Raw genomic sequence first — 17915 nt, 5'->3', positions numbered from 1 at the left:
GCATCAAAGGTCAACAGGAATAAAAGAATACCAAAATGTAGGCATTGACTATAAAATTCAGTGTAACCAGATTCACTGGAGCAACTCTGGCTTCTTAGCAAAGATAGCAAGGTTTTACAAAAGCAGCTTTCTCAAGGCCCCGAGTGCAACCTGAACAACATTAAGAAGTGATAGAAGAGACGTGTACACATAGACACATCCCACCCCCCGTGGACCAAGTTTTAAGTTATTTTAAGAATCAAACTATTTCAATGTGTTGGACACAAACCACCCTCTTGTTACCTCCAATTACTGGGCGGCAACAAGCACACATTAGCCTTAATACATGTATTTGCTGATCTGGCTATACTTATCTCTATGTACTGTGACAATACAGTCTTATTAAAAATTTCCACAGGTAGGTCACTTCTGGCAAAATCATTGTGGTGATGGCTAAGGCTAATAACCAACTTCTGTAGCAACCGGTCAACCATTTGTAAACTGGATAAGAAAAAAGGAATTCAGGAAGTTGTTTGCCAAAGCCAAATTGCTTCTGTATTATTTTTATGCCAAGCTAAGACTTTCCCAAAAAAGAGGAAGAAATATTAATCATATCATAACAAAGTTTATTGATTACATCAAACAAAAATTTCTGTAATGAAAAAGGCAACTTGCATTCATAAAAGATGGCATTCACATTCATTTTAGAAAGCAAAAACATAGATGTAAAAAATTGCTTAAGTGAAAAATGTAACATTGCAGGTCCATTTTGCAAGCTGAAAAATGATTTTGTCAATATTTGCATAAAATCGGCATTTACATAGTTATTAAAAAATTCCATCACTAAATTATTATGGATTCTGCAAATTTAGGCTTGTATTTATACTGTTGCTGGTGTAGAGGTGTTAGATAAGGAATGAATGTTTTCAGTTTAATAGATAACATCATCAAACAATGGATAACAGTTGTGAAAATTACAGGGACATTTTGATAGGTGAAAATTATTCAAGTTATGGATATATGATTCTATGTTAACATTTTCTGTCACAAAATAGGATGCTTATATTGTAGTGTTAGGAATACTGGACGGCTTGTCTACGGCCATACCACCCTGAACGTGCCCGATCTCGTCTGATCTCGGAAGCTAAGCAGGGTTGGGCCTAGTTAGTACTTGGATGGGAGGAATACTGGACGGCTTATTTCAAGTTATTCCACATAATAATCCAATGCTAACCATTTTTTAGACTCACTATTAAACATATCTTTCCAAAACAAAAGCCAGGTGTCCCTCAGGAATCTAGGCCATAATATTATGCAACATTGCATTATTGAATTTCAGCTGCAGTGCATAGTGTCACATGGATGTGAGACATGACTTGAAATTCTCCTTACTCCTCATCTAACTTTATTCCTGGTGGCAAGGAATTTTATATATAACCAGTTAATATTTTTACTACCCTAGATATCTTGAATATGTCAACTTTCTGCATTAAACAAACTTCTACTGTGGCTTTCTTGTTTGTATTCACAGTCCCTATGGTTCTTATGTAAAACAACAACAATGTGGCAGGAACATCTATAAAAACAAGAACAAGAGTAAGATATCACAAAAGCTTTCCTGGGTTAGACTTTTTAGCTCTTTGGAATAGGCAAAGAATATAAAGACTTTGTTTTCAGTAGATCACCTTAAATACAGGTTACCAGAACACAGCACACTTATGTAAGCTGTGAATGATATCTTAAGAAAATATTAAAAAATAATACTGATGGGTGACAACAAATGAGATAATGAAAAAGGGACAGTGATGATGGAATGGTTTCTTATAAGTGAATTTATATCCTTTCTATAATTTAAGAAAAATTACACCTAGACATTAACACAAAACATATACAGAACAATCAAATGTGCCATATGGACTATATAAATATGTTGGTACAGACTGCATCCAATACTTTTCCAAAATCAAGGTATGGTATAAACATTGGTAACAGTACAGGCGTGCCAGACAGACAAAAAGTTGAAAATTATATGAAAATACTTTTCAAGATTATTTTAATGTAGCAGTCAAATATGGTCATTTATATCTAAAAAAACTAGGTTTACTTTTAACAGATATTTCACATTTATTTTTATATCTTAAGTGAACTTGTTAGAGGCTAAAATTCCCTTCTAGACTATACCATCATGGTTAACAGACCATGACCCTGGACAAGCTAGCTACTAGAGATAACATTCAAGCTCAGAGTCTTAGCCCCTTCGCAGGTTGAATCACTCCAAAGGGATGGATCTCGACCCTCCCAAATAGGCATTTTTTCTTAAAGTGCTTCATCTATGCACAAATGCAACCACTTTAAAATAAACTAACAGTTTAAAATTAGCTACATTCTTTTGTTTTTCACATAAAATTATAAATAATGTTCAGAATGGCCTCAATTTTGGCAGAAGTATGGTTTTGCCCACTTCAGATCCGGGTAAAACTGACCATGGAAAAATCTGTTAGTTTCATATTTTAGGGGATATAAATTGAAATGTTGTATTGATTTATTTTGAAGTCTAGTATCCTTATACCCATAAGTGGGGCTTAATTTAAAAAGATTAAAAACAAATAAACCATTTTTTCTGTTCCCACAACAATATCCAAAGTTAACACTTTCCATTTATGTGTTCATGGTATTTTTTGGCAAGTATGTAATACCAAGACACAATCAGAATGTAGGTTAACAGAAAAGATGAACTAACTATTCTGTCTGATGCATCGATACCATTTAGTTCTATATTTTCAAGTATTCCTTTGTATGTTTGAAAAAACAATAGTTTAAGATAATCATTCAGAAGGAATGAGAAATGTGATACAAATGGCCTGTATTTTCTGCAATGCAAAAAAATGTAATACTGTATTAGCAAAATCTACTCATTCCCATTACATGACTTCTACTTTAGTCTACGGTAATTAAATCCATTCACAAAGTCAATGGGTTAAAGAAGCACCCATTTGGTAGTTATACTATTTTATCTAAAGGCAGAAATCTAAGTGTTCTTGCTTTTGACTTTCATGTAATTCTTAATGTAGAGCTCTGGCTGTAACGGCTGCTTATTATAATGATAAATGCTTAAAAGTCATTTGGCATTTTAATGGACATTTAATCTGAACCCTAGACATAAGAAAGTGGTTTAGTTTGTTGCATATGGAGTATCCTGAGATGATAACTTTTTTTGTAGTTGCTTCTTCACGCTTGCTTTTTCAGCTGTAACCACTGTCAATATGCTTGTAGGACAATAACATAGGCAGCTCAAGATTCGGATTCTGAAAAATTCAAAATATACAGAGTTAAAAGGTTTATTTTAGTAAATATGTGAAACCATCTGTTTAGCATTTTTAAAAATAAATCAAGTAGTAAATTTTGTTATGAGTAAAGCAACTGTCTTAACAAAATGCCAAGTTTTATTCACATGCAAGGGAGAAAAAAAGTGACAATAACCAGATTGGAATCGTTTCATCATTTATCAGCTGAATAGACTCAGGCTTGCTTTCTGCTTTTGGACTACTCCAGGATTCTCCTAATGCTTTTTTCCACCGAGATGATCTACCACAGCAAAGGTTTAGTTCATTATAATCCCTTCCTCTAGGCTGGAAGCTCTTTGACGACAGTGATACTTTATTTATCTTTCTATCTAGAGTACCTATTATGCTGTCTGGATTATCAGCAGATGCACAGGAAATGTTGAATGAATCAATGGGTTACTTTTTCTGGGTTGTGCATTATTTTTGAAAGAGTTTGATGATATATTCAGTTTTGGAAGATTACTATGAAAACATTCTACCTTTACAGAAAGAACTATTTCCCTATACAAGTAATTTTTCTTTTTAATAGGTCAATTTACTCAGTTTTTCCTTTTTTAAAAGACTGATTAATTTTTATTGGAAAGACAGACTGAAAAGGAGAAACAGAGAAAGATCTTTCATCTGTTGGTTCACTTCCCCCAAATGGCTGCAATGGCCGGAGTTGAGCCGATCCAAAGCTAGGAGTCAGGAGGTTACTTTCCCAGGCCATACACAGGGAGTTTGATGGGAAGTGGAGCAGCCAGGACACAAACCGGCACCTCTACAGGATCCCAGCGCTTATAAGTACATACACAGTTACCTTTGGAAAAGGAACTGTATAGAAATTTCTCTGAAAATATTTCTGGATTCCAGTCTGTCTGTTAAACATCATCAAATGTATGAAAGACAAACTAATCACCAAGTGTGATTCAACTATGTTGAGAAATCAAAGTTATATGTCAAGGGATGGAGCCCAACACTGACTTTACACATTAAAACTCAACTGTTAGAACTTGAAAAGGGAAGGCCTTAAAGGCTGCTATTTTCTTCCCACTCACGAATACCTTAGTTGCCATGGTTGGATCATAAGCCAATTAAAATAGCTTGTATTTCTATTTATGTTGCCGAATTCCCCAGAAATCACTATTAGGTCTTTTGATAGCTTTACAGGGTTGTGACAGCTCAAACCAAAATAAGATTGCTAGTCACACACAATGTGTGAAAGTAACATGTGTCCTATATAACAAGGAAGAAATTCAGTTGCTAACTCCTGGAAAAAGTAATTACACTAAAAATAAAGTAATTGAGTTTAAAAATCTTCCTTGATTCTATGTCAGCCACTGTAGGATCTAAGGTCCTGGAGAGGCCAAAAGCATGAGCAGTGTCTGCTGCTAGTACCGACTCCCAAACTACAGACCAAGCTAAAGAAAGCAATCCAGGGGGATACAAAGTTAACAACTGAAATGCATCACATGGTTTAGGACAAGGCAATCTGGGACAAAGGATCAAAGACTTTGAAGGTTACTGTAAAGCAGATTCATTACTAATGAAAAATAGAATGAAGTTGTTCAAAAACAGGTAAAAAGAAGCTGACTGTAACAAAAAAAGATGCTTCAGAAAGTTGGCTTCCAAAATAACTCTGTAGATTCTGGTTTCAGGGACTACAGGAGATAGAGCCAACTGGTCTAATCCATTAGTTAAATTCTTTGTTGGGAGGAGTTGACAGTTGATGATAAAATGGGCCTACGAGGTAGACTCAAATGGTTAGCTTCAAAGTGATGATGATCATTACTTTTCTTGTGTACAAGAAAGACAGCCCTCTGTGAAAGCTACAGAGTGGCTTCTAGCTGACAACCAGTGAGCTTTGTTTAGGGAATACTCTGAACTCCCCAGGACAGATAAAAGGTCTGAACTGGCAAGGGCCACCATAGTGGGGAACATAGAATTCACACAAGAGTCATTCTGAGTCCAAGCATTCATCTGTGGCATATCAATTCAGAACAGATATTTTTGGGGGGCCATATAAAAAAGTAAATTATAAAATAAATTTACCTAATTTTAGAAACATTAAGAAGTTTTTTAAAAAGTCATTAAGCCATGCATCCCCCTGAATGACTAGGAAAGATTTTACCTCTGGAAGTTGAGACATTTAGCTTGAATAAAACTTGACAATAAAAAGTTAGGATTAGAGTAGACTGATTCATTAATATGTATTTGGGGACCACACATTTACAAGGACATTAAATGTATACCTGCAAACACACAGACACAGCACATGAAGATACAGACACATTTGATTATTTTCACAAAATTTCCAGAAAAACATGCAATGCTAAACTGACTTGGTATTATACAGATGCAATTTTGGAATATTTATTTTCAATTTTGCAAAGGATTTTTATAAATCGAAGTTGCACTTCCTGATTAATATCAAGAAGTATTTTCACATGATGGTACTGACGTAACAACTTGCCCCTTAAAGATAAAAATTATCATTCATCTCTGAAAAATGTCTAAACTTTCATTTGGGGACTTAGCAAATTTTAAAGATCTTTTTCTTCATATTCCAAGTAATGCATCTTTATATTTTTGCAAGAATAGTATAAAGTTCACCACACCAACAGCAGAGAAAATTTAGAGTGATATTTTCATTTTTCTTATAATGCTGTTAATCTGTTTCTTTAAAGCCAGCCCACTTGTTTAACACTAGGTACCTGTTACAATATATTAGATTCGTCTGAGAATGTTCGTAAAAGAAGAGGTCTGACTGAAGGTCTGGTGGATAATGAGTCAGATGCCCTTCTACAGCTCAGATTTCTCTGTAACAGTGAGGCAAAGATACTTAAAGCATTTGAAGATTGCTTAACCTACCTGGCAATAAAAAATGTAGAAGGAAAATCATTTCCTATAGACTTCTTTTCTGGCCAAAAGTACAAATGGTTACACTATATAGCAAATGCATAACATTCACACGAATACATTTAAAGGCCTAAGAAAGTCTCCTATTGTTTTCACAGACGTCAATTGGCAGTAATTTGTAGCAAACTTGGGTTTCTGAAATGGCACTGGTAGGTTATATGGCGAGATGAGTCAGTATGGTTTGACAGTGAACCTTACCATCCTTTTGGTGAACACCTCTGAGAATAGTGCTGGTGCTGCGAGTGCACTGGATAAAGGGAAATATGTGTAAAACACTCCTGGCCCTGGTGAACAGACTATGGCATGGCACCTACTGCACAACTTGAGTCAATGACACCACAGACTTACAGTCCCAGTTTTCGAATATTACTTCCTTTCAGTATGACAATTTGGAAGATGAACAAATGATTAAAATAAAATGACAAAAATACTCAAGAATCAATAAAAAGAATAAAAAATGAGTAATGAGAGGTATTTTTTTCATAAGAAAATGCTGCCAGGCAAATGAGAAAGCAAGCAAGTTGGTACATTAAGAAAGGAAATCACCTTATTCACTCCAAGAGAAACTGTGATTGCTGGAAGTTTGAGAAAGCATGAAGATAGTAGATGTTCCTGAGGAAGGGAGGCGTTTCGTTACCTTGTTCACAATTGCACAAAAGGTGGAAAATTGCAGTAGAAGAGAGAGAAATGCAGAAACCAAAAAAAAAAAAGTAAATATTCTCTCAAATGTAAGACATTTAAAAAGAAACCTTGAGAATTTGAAGTAGAAACATGTTAGTTTTGAAGACATCATTTCCTAAAGTAAAAGTAGATTAGAGTTCAGAATAGTCTATCATACGTGCCAACTACTATTTCTCCAAATCAATTTAAAATAATGTTGAAAATGGAAATGTGAATAAAATAACTAGCAATTTTAAAATATGCTTCTTTATTAAAATGATGCTTATCTCTAATCTTTAAATCACTAAGTGACATTTCCTTAAAATGGTTTGGTCAGAGAGCTATGTCTAGATTCCACCAATAATCAACATTTATGTTGAAGCAACTAGACTTACTAACTGCAAAGTACACTATGAACAGACTGGCCACTCTTGGACAGTTCTGGGTAAAAAGTCTAGTCAAAAGCAACAATGAAAAAGCATTTGGAGATACCACAGTCTTATTTGCCTCTGGGTCAATGTTCATCTTCCTTTGTTCTAACATAATTTGATGTGCTTTCCCCTAATCACAAAGACCTCTATAGGAAGGTAGGCAAAATTTTTCTTTTAAAAGCCCCAAAGATTTCAAAATTGGCAAAGTTTAACTAGAATACCTAACAGACGATTTTCTCCCCTTGTTCCAATCCTGAAATTACAGGTAGCTTTAAAATTTGGTTTTGGCATTGCTCAATGAAAACAGAAGGTGAGTGGTCGGCTTTGGTGATAAGCTGAACTCTGCCAATCAAAATTGCTGATATTATCTACTTGCTAATTAAATTAGGGCTAGAAAAAGAAACCAACTAAAAACATATATGTATCCAAAGTAGAGTAATAAAATTTCAAAAAGATAAATATTTCAATTTATTCATGTTTTGATATAACTGTATTTTCTTATTTATATTAGACATTAGCTGAATAAAAATGGTGACATATTGGTAACATGCAAATTACCAGGTTGATAAAGCTAAACAAATGAATAGTTTCTGAGGAAAAAAAAGCCTGGTGTTAACTCCTAGTTTGTGGGCAAAAACCTGGTGACAAGGTTAACATGACAAAAGTCCCCCTCCCTTGGGTTTAATATACAAGTCTATGTAAGACTGCAGCTTGTCAGCAAACTTTGGTATGATCAAAAACTTGTCACTAACCATCAGAGATAAGCATTTACATGAAGCAGAAGCTTTCAGGGTTACTAGAATAGGTGTTAAAGCTATGTTATAAAGAGACAAAAGGGAAAAATGAAACTACAGAAAACAGTAGAAAGCACAAAAAGAGTATAACGCAGTAACACAATTGATAGAACCAGCAATTAGTGGGAGACAGGTGCAGAGTCTTGGAGATAATGATTTACAACAGTATGAAACTTCCATGTCCCTTTATAGTCCTCCAGAGTTTGATACCAGCTCAGCTAGCAGTACATTAAAGAGCTCAATGGATAAAGGCACATCTCAACAGCCACAACGTTAAGATTTGATTTTATTTTTGTTTAATACAGTTCGCTGGGAAATTGCCATGTGAACTCAGTGTTGCACACAATATTATTAAGTTTTGTAATAGTAATCACTACTACCATTATTATACTACTGAATTGTATTCTCCAAAATTTCTAAAATATTTTCCTTGAAAATTTTGTTCAAATGACAGTTCCTTTCCCTGTCTCCCAATCTGAAAGAGTTGCCTATATAACGGACAATTCTTCCTTTTCTGTAATAGTCCATGCTAGGTATATCTCTAAACATTGAAACATTCGAAAATGTTAACCTGTTGTTCCACTGCTCAGTGCTCCAGAACAGTGTCATTACACAGTCAGCAACTGGTCACTATGCAGCTTCATCACTTTATAAACCATAGAAAGGCACTATGGTCCTTAATATAGGTTACTAGATTAAATATGATTGTTGAAAACTCAGCTGAGGGAAATGGAGCTTAAATACAACCTTTTATTAAACAACCGAGAAATCTCGTCTTGAAGACGCAGCAATCTTTATAATAACTATTCCAACACCCATCTGTGGTGGAAGCCACCATATTAGCTTTTTACTGGAGGCTTTGGGATGTAGTGATTCAAATCTTTAAACAGTTTAGTTGTGTATATTGAGCCATATAATTAATTCTACTTTATTTCATACCTGCTTACAGAAATGTTCTGTATGAGTACCCTCTATAACTCAACTAGAGGTGAGAGCTCCTTGTGAGCTGGAGCCAAATCTGATTCTTTCTGAATGACTAACACCTAAAAGAGAAGCAATCCTATAGTAGGCCTTCAGGTCATGCACACTAAACTGAACAGAATTCAGTACAAGGTTGCTCGTCTAATTATTAAATATAAATGGCTTAGTGTCTTCCTCAAATGCCACAGAGACATTTTAATATCCACTGCTAAGCCTTCTTCTCAAAACAGAATGATGTGAGGCTAGCACAGGCAGGCTACCTGCCATAGGCATTTGGCTGTGTACAGTGTTCCAAGATGCCTACTGGCTGAAGTCATTAAAATATTCTATTCTAGATAAGGCCCCATACACTATTGCATTATGCAGTTTGTAAGAGTATGAGACAGACCCAGAAATAAAAAATACTGTTTTTTTTACAGTGAGGACAATACCTTTTCAATACTGAGCAAGGAAGTTATCCAGAGTGTCAGACTGTTAGTCATTAAGTATAAAGACTATATGTTGGGGCCACAGTTATGGGGCAGAGTTAAGCTGCTGCCTGTGATACCAGCATCCTGTAAGTATTGCTTTGAGTACTGGCTGTTCCATTTCTGATCCAGCACTGTAACAAAGCTAGGAAAGCAGTGAAAGCTGGCCCAAGGGCGAGGACCCCTGGCACTCACATGGGAGACTTGGACAGAGTTCTACACTTCTGGTGTTGGCCTCATCTAGCCCCGCCTGTTATGCCTAAATGGGGAGTGAACCAGTGGACGGAAGCTGGCTTTCTCCTCTGCAGCTCTGTTTTTCCAATAAAATAAAACTTTACTAGAAGTTGACCTTTGCCTTCTTGATATATCCAAATGTGGCCTTCTGCAAGAGGATGTAACTTATCAGAGTATCTGTCGCTGCCTTGGTTCAGTTGGTGCTTATGCATTCACATGCACTATGCACAAAAGAGAGGTGGCTCTGTGGAGTGCCCATAATATTTTGCCTCATTGGCAACTCTCAAAATCCCGTAGTCTGAGAAACTATCTTGCCTTTCAGACACCTGATGTAAAGAGATGTTCATCAGTAGGTGGTTCAACAAATGTTTACTGGTTTGATTAGGGTAGGAATGAATGAATGAATGAATGAATGAATGAATGAATGAAAGAAAATGACATGGAAATTTTGTTGGCTCTTCTAGCACATTAGCATGCCAAGGTACAGCACAGACACCAGAATTCCTCCTAACATGGACATAATCCAAGAAAAATTTCACTCCGATTTACTGACAACATTCTCTGTTGCTACACTTGATCTTGGCCAAAAGGCCAAGAAGCGATTCTCTGTTGCTAAGTAAAGATGGTTGCAATCCCTATGCTCCACACTTACTTTGAACAGAAATTTAAAATCTGTTGTTTTTACAGAAATAAAAGGTCCTAAATCATCTTCTCTCCATTCAGTGGTCTATGTAAAAAAATCATTTTCAGCCAATATATAATTTTTAAAGTATAGGAAACCTATGGAAGAAAATGACATGTCCGAAGGTTTTGATTTCTGAAAATTTTGTGTCATTTTTGGAGCATAAAGTTGGGTGTAGGCCATTATTTAATATGATCCTCATTATTAAAATTAAGAAAAACATTTGGGAGCAGCCAAAAGTATACTCCTAAACAAGGAGAATGGAAGAGCAACTAAAAAGACTCTTTCCAAATTCTTTGTTATGAATACAAGATATTTCTGAGTGTAGCATTGCCACTTGAGCTATTCTTGCAGTGAGCAACCTTTTGTATCAATATGTTTTATTGCTGTACAACAGATACTGAGGTATAAATGCTACTTTTTTCCAGACAATTAAAAGTTGATTTTCTAACTGAAAACCAAAAGCCCAGACGGAAGGAGTTAGTCAGAGGCTGGAAAGAATTAAAAAGTTTAAAAAAGAAAAAAAAGGCAGTCTTAGGTTAAAACTATTGTGCCCAGCTCTTAAGGTATTAAGAAGTTTTGGGATCCAGAACAATTCTAACTACCTAAATATACACTGATTGGCCTTATATCAAGAACCAATATAGTTTATGCCACTGTCAGTTTCGTTGCTGTTATGAGTAACTTGTAACATGAAGCTTTTCATTTATACTTCCAATCATTGCAAAGTTTCTTACTTGAACCAGTTCAGACCATCATATCTGTGTAACAACCACTCATCAATTTAAGAGGTAAACCTTTCATCGAGTTACACCTGGTCTGTGGCAAGTTTGAGAAAGTCAGTCAGGTGGTCATAGCTTAGAGTATTTCCTGAAAATGCAGCCATGGAGGCGCTACTAAGATTTGGTTGGTGTTAATATAACAGAAAGAGTTCTGGTTAGTCAAATGAGCTAATGTTGGCAGCAATATGATATATTTAATCAAACCACTGGTCAAAATTATCCATAAGTTTCATTTTCCAGGTTAATCTATTCCTTTCACTTTAAAGGTTTTTCAGAAATATTCTAACCATATCAGATAATGTAACAGAGGGAAACGTCTGCTTTCTATAGGCAATTCATGATTTGGTAGATAAAAATAAAAACACACACATTAAACAGACTTGATTTTTTTTTACAAGTGTGTTCAGAGGGTTAGGATGTAGAAACCACATCCAGAGAATTCTCTTTGGTTTAGATATACTGCTGGACAGACAGGGCTAGAAGCAACACAGAGATTAAGCAGCACTATAATTAAAGAAAGGGGGATGGTTTAAAAAGGCAAATTGAGATTACCAATAAAAAAAAAATCTGCATACAGCCCACTGGAAAATTTCTAAGGTAAAAGGTGAAATGTTGGTGTGGAAATTCCTGATGTAAAAATTCTAAGCTAAATACAAAAATAAACTCTTTTTTTTTTCCTTTTATGAGTCCATATGGAGCACATGTGATACTCCATATGGATTTCTAAAGATCACATAGAACACTTTTGAGGAATTTACTTACCACCTGCATTGGATAACGAAGTTTTTACTATACTTTTTATGCAGAAGAGGAAATTAAGTGATGAACCTGTAAGGAGGGTTTTAACATGCTGTAACTAATGCAATTCTCTAAATACGATTTTTAGTTCATGGCAGACATTGAAGCCTCTTCAAAAAAATCAGATCACAATACAAACTTAGTTCTTACCCTAGCACTTCTTCTTTTTACATTCTTTAATACTATCAGGAGAATCTCAGGGAAAAGGCTGATAAATATTAGAAGAATTATGGCCAACCACGTGGTTACGGAAGACAGCATTTGGGCAAATACGAAATACATTCTTTGTTGTTTGAGAAAAGGCCTGCAGTGGAAACAAAATACATGATGGAAAAACAAATCAGTTTCTGTTGTGTGGAACAGAGATTAATGGGAACTGTCTTTTGTAGCTAAAAATAATCTTCCTTACAGTAATAAAAATAATTTTCTCTAGAGTGTGCCAAAAGTAGTAAACAAATCTAATTTATGAACTGTTTGGAAATAAAAGGAATGATAATCAAAAGGGAAAAAGATAATGGAATGCTTCTGATATGAAAACCATCAGATAATCAACTCTAAAGCTGCCAACTGATGAATATTTAAGACCATGAGAAAATACCAGAGCTTTAAAGGTATTCAAGAGAAAAGGTGGTTAATTTTTATCCTGGTAAGCATTTTATTCCTTCAGCTTATTTTTATTAACACGAGAATGGATTTGTATTCCATATTTACAGTTTTATAAGACACTTTTTTACAGCACTCTCTTCCATAAACTTTATAGAAATATTTTTAAAAGGGGGATTGTAGAGCATTTCTTCCCTCTGAAAAGGAAGGAATCTACCATTTTAACATACTGAGTAACTATGTGTCAAAAAGGTTGATAGGACATTAAGCCTTGGAATCCAGAAGTCTAGGAAAATTCACTCAGTCCATTGCCAGTTGTCCATTATAATTAGAGGCCATTGAGAAGCATACAGCCATTTTCTCTTCCCATTTGAACTAAACCACAGAAAGCCTCACCGATTTACTCTATCTTAAGCTGGCAAAGAGAAAGCGAACACTCCAAGATTTACATTCCACTATTTTAGCATTAAGTCTCTAGACCAATGACTACTTAGTTCCTTTTATTAGATCAGGTAAAATGAAGACCAAGTTGTTTTTATCCCAAAATCAGTGTTTATGTACCCTCAAGCAACATGAGATATTCAAGCCTGTGAAGATGAGATTGTACAATAAAAGAAGGAACATTGAGGTAGAGAAACTCATGGGGACTTTATTAAATAATTTTCTAGGAAAAAATCTGTCACACAGAAAAGGCTTTTGCAGAGCTCAACCCCTTTATATTTCTGAAGAGTACCTTGACTTTCTAGGTAGTTAACTGAACTACTTAGAAGGTATATTACAAGGATCACATTGAAAACCGACAAGTAATCAAAGGGTATTCATTTGTACTGTATCTAAAAATCATGTGCTTAATATTGCCAGATTTTTAAAAATTTTGATGGTATCTTTGAAATTTTGTAGGAAGGCAGTGAAGACCAAAAGCTATTACTCCTTTTTTGACTATGAGTTCAGACATAATCATTCTCACCGCCGATCCCAAAAGAGGGGTGTGTGTCTCAAAGGCTCCAGCATAACATGCACAGAAACACCATTTGAACTAGCATTAAGTTGAAGTTTTTCATGATTTCTAGTTACATTTTGCTGCTTGCTTTATAAGTTTATACTCATGTAGCAGCTCACCTGAGGTAGCTCTACTTAAAGACAGTCCATCAGGCATCAAAGTTAAAAAATATGGGTTTACTATAATACTGTAGTTCTCTCAGTTTGTAGCAACACTCCAAGCTGGTGCCATGAAACTTTATTGTATGCTAAACCCAAAGTAGATTATGCTTTTCTTTTAGACATAGGTTTGATTTATAAACGAGTCACTGTGGAGATTAACAGTAACTGATAATAAAATAGAACAAATATAATGAAGTTTGAAGCATCACTACTTTTGTGCTTTGGGATCATTATTAAGTAAAAGAAGGGTTACCTTAACATAAAACTCTGTGATGCTCTAACACCTGAACTGATAACAGGCACAGCCCCTCAGTGCCTAACAGGCAGGTAGCATAGATAGTATGTATATGCTGGACAAACAGATGAGTCACATCCAGGACAGACTGGAGTGAGCCAAAGAAAACTCAATTTAAAATTTGGTGCTTTTTTTCAATATCTGGAATTTTCCATTTAATATTTTTGGACCATAGTTGACTAGAATTAACTGAAACCATGGAAAGTGGACCAGTGGGTAAGAGGAAACTATTGTTTTGTTTTTCATTTTTAGTAATCACTGTTACGACTAGAAACAGATGTGACAAAGTCTTAATCATTTAAAAAATTGATCTTAATTAACAGAGAATAGACTATGGAAAGAAATTATTTTATTAGAAACATTTTATTTTTGTGGAAATTTGGCATTAATTAAGATGTTGATTACATAGATTCACAGAATTATAGTATTCTGAGTGGAAATATCATTCCATATTATATTTAATTAGTCAACTCTGATTTATTTGTATTGTATTAAAGCACACAGAGATCCCCTTCAGCTTCATTGTTCTTACTTATTACCTATATGTATCAAATATATACTGCAATTATACTTTTGGAGGTGGCATGTCCTTAAAACTACTACAAAAAGGCTTTTCAAAATTGTAAAAAGTTTTTTTTCTAATTGAGTATCCAAGGGAAAATAAACAGGACCTTCATATCTCTGCAGTAAAATGTTCTGTATGTAAGATTTTTCTTAAAGCAGTGAAAATCTGCACTTCTAGAATCTTGCTCCATAGACTACTACACACGATCTTTGATGCTGGCATCACCATCATGGGAAGCCACTGACTAATGAAATTAACTTAGACATTTAGAAACAAAACAAGGAGAGCATATGTAAATCTGAGCTTATGTGTCCCTCACTGGACTAGGCATTTTTTTAAGTAGGGCAAAATATAGTATATATTTCTGGAAATCACACGGTCATACTACAGATTAATGTCAATTAATAGAGAGATATTTCTAAGCCTTCAAATAGAAATATTTAACAGGGACTATTAAAGGTAGGTCTTTTGAGTAACTCTTATAGTCTAAAATTTGCATTTGAAATCTTACCTGAAACTAACAGTGTTACTGGCAATAAGTAACATTTGGTCCATTAACATTAAAAACTCACCATCTCACATAATCAATACTTTAAAATAGTATAAGGAATGTTAACATAAACAATATACAGACACATACATTTGTTACTTACACATTCCTTCACAAAAATATAGCTGCTTACCAAATAATTCCTCCCCAGAAGAATGAGAAAAATACATAAAAGGCTAAAGAACCCCAGATCACAAAGTGATTTATCCATGTCCAGAATCGAGTATCCAAGGCAAGCTGAAAAGATATAACACAACATATTCTGTAAGAGGTAAAACTTGTACCAAGTTACACACTATAGTATCTGATAACTTGTACAAAATACAGCTATGGCAGAAGGTAGCTTGGGCCAAGAATCTGGTAGAACTAAAAGAGAAACAGAATTCAGATTTTCCAAACAGCTAGGGTGAGAAAATAGAGTTCTGCCCTACAGCTTCTAAACTCCAGATCACAGGCAACCCAAGAAGCCAACAGTTAGGGGGTTTGCAGATGCCTCGGTAAGTGAAACATGCATAATGCAAAAAGTAACAGCAGCATCCATAAGCCTGGAGCTCCAAGATCACAGGGAGTGGCACTCAGGAAGATAAGAGCAAAAGGAAAAGGCCTAGAATAGGCAGGCATGCTGAAAAAAAGTAGGATAGGGCGGTGGTAGTTAGCAAGAGTAGATAAACTACACAAAGGGGTCATGAAGGTTCAGAAATGACAGACAGAGTCACAAAATGTAAAGGTAACTAGCTCTCCACATCTAGCATCATACAGCGATGGTAACAGTTCTGACAGTGCATTGTGTCTTTCCAACTGGAGAACTTGTATTTATTCCACTACATTAATAAAACCTTCAGTTGCCATAGATTTTTAGAAAAAATACTTAAAAGGCAGAGTTAGGAAAAAAAAAAAAAAGAGAGATCTTCCATCTGTGGGTTCATTCCTCAAATAGAGAAGCCTGTTGGAGCTGGGCCAGGACAAAGCTGGAGACAGGAACTCCACACTGGAAAGCACGGTCCCAAAACCTGGATTATCTTCAGTTTTCCCAGGTGCATTATCAGGCAGCTGGATCAGAAGTGGAGCAACTGAGACTTGAACAGGTGCTCATGAGACACGGGCATCACAGGGGTGATTTAACCATAATGCCAGCACTTGCTGCCTTAGGCTTTAATCTCTTCGTGTTTCCTTTTGAATTGACCATGTTTTCATATTGTGTCACGGGGAGTTTTCAAAAGTGACCTCAAAACACTATGCTCTGCTCTGTTTCCTTAAAACTACTGAGTCATATGGGATAAAGCTTAGAGCACTTCTTTCTTTTTTCTTTAAAGATTTATTTATTCTTACTAGAAAGTTAGATTTTACAGAGAGAAGAGACAGAGGGAGGGAGTGAACTTGTTTCTACTAGTGACTGAAACAGCCAGAGCTGAATGAATCCGAAGCCAGGAGCAAGGAGCTCCTTCTGGGTCTCCCACATGGGTACAGGGTCCCAAGGCTTTGGGCTGTCCTTGACTTTCCCAGGCCACAAGCAGGGAGCTGGATGGGAAGTAAAGCAGTTGGGACAGGAAACAGTGCCCATATGGGATCCCAGCACATGCAAAGTGAGGACTTTAGTCACTAGGCTATTATGTCGGGCCCCAGAACACTTATTTGTTAAGAGAGCAAGCAGTTGGTGCATCAGTTTTGCTATTTCAAGTGGGATACCATAGTCCTCAGCTCTTTGTTACATTTTCTCATTCATAAACAGGATGCTGATAACACTGTTCATGCAGATTAGTCTTGAATTCTCACCTTCTGGGTGGCTATGCAAAATGTCACACTAAAACTAATTCAAACAGAAGGAAGTACATTTCTGAGATGTTTCAAGGTTAGAGTAAGGCTGACTATAAAGGAGTCATTTGCAAAAAAACCAGGGGTGGGAGACAAGGTGAAGGGAAACAAATGGAGGCTTCCGTTTCTAATCATGAGTTTGTAAAATAACAAATAGCTAACAACTATCATTTATTCTCATGACTACATTCTACGTGCCAGACACCATTCTAAATGGTTTACATGTATTTATTAACTGAGTCATTGCAAAAATTCTAGGTGCTACTTTTACTTCCATTTTTATGGAGAGAGAAACAAGTGAGGCAGAGAAACGAAGGCATCTGGCGAAGAACAGTACTAGTACGTGTCTAAGCTGAGATTAACTGTAACATGTCCCTTTCAATCTTAAACAATTTCTGAAATAGTACATGAATAACAAAAACACAGTGTAAACTCTATTTGGTATGAAAAATTATCTAGGACTAAACATCTAAAGGGAAAATTTTTAGAGAGGTGTCTGACAATAAGTCTGGTTAGCATTACATGTCAGAATGAATTCTTTCGAAGGTACTCATATTTGGACTCCATGTGTAGTGTTTATTATTGAAGTGAAAAAAAAGTTGATTATGATCACAATTGTAAAAGAATCCCAAATTATGGGCCACAAGGGTAACATTTCATAAGGCTTCCTACAATTACTTCATGGCTACATGACAATGATAATGACTTTTGTACATGAATCTGGATCATTGATACCCATTTAGCTGTGGCAAGTACCCAAATTCTTTTGGGGCCTTGAATTTTTATATAGATATGTAATTAAAAAAAAAGATTAAAGTACTTAAAATTGTATATATACATACACACACACACACTCTCTCATTCACTGCCTGTTTATAT

At 35.5% G+C, this 17915-nt stretch overlaps 1 protein-coding gene and 1 non-coding gene across 2 annotated transcripts in view; both read right to left on the bottom strand.

Moving 5' to 3' along the window:
* Positions 1-3223: 3223 nt before the first annotated feature.
* ATP11C (ATPase phospholipid transporting 11C) overlaps positions 3224-17915 on the bottom strand; it is a 157704-nt gene continuing 143012 nt past the window's right edge. The window contains exons 27-30 of the mRNA XM_040999964.1: positions 15358-15461; positions 12201-12354; positions 6017-6121; positions 3224-3284 (exon numbers count right to left, since the gene is read on the bottom strand). Of these exons, the coding sequence (XP_040855898.1) occupies positions 6020-6121; positions 12201-12354; positions 15358-15461 (360 nt within the window). The 3' untranslated portion in view covers positions 3224-3284; positions 6017-6019. The remainder of the gene's footprint in view (positions 3285-6016; positions 6122-12200; positions 12355-15357; positions 15462-17915) is intronic.
* On the bottom strand, positions 10204-10391 carry LOC121169607. Its single transcript, XR_005885897.1, has one exon. It is a non-coding gene; the product is annotated as a U2 spliceosomal RNA (small nuclear RNA).

The sequence above is a fragment of the Ochotona curzoniae genome, unplaced genomic scaffold, assembly GCF_017591425.1.
Source record: "Ochotona curzoniae isolate NIBS_2020 unplaced genomic scaffold, NIBS_Ocur_1.0 scaffold_1852, whole genome shotgun sequence".
NCBI classification, from domain to species: Eukaryota; Metazoa; Chordata; class Mammalia; order Lagomorpha; family Ochotonidae; genus Ochotona; species Ochotona curzoniae.
Note: the sequence above shows the minus strand (reverse complement) of the source record. Positions and strands in the feature narration are given on the sequence as shown.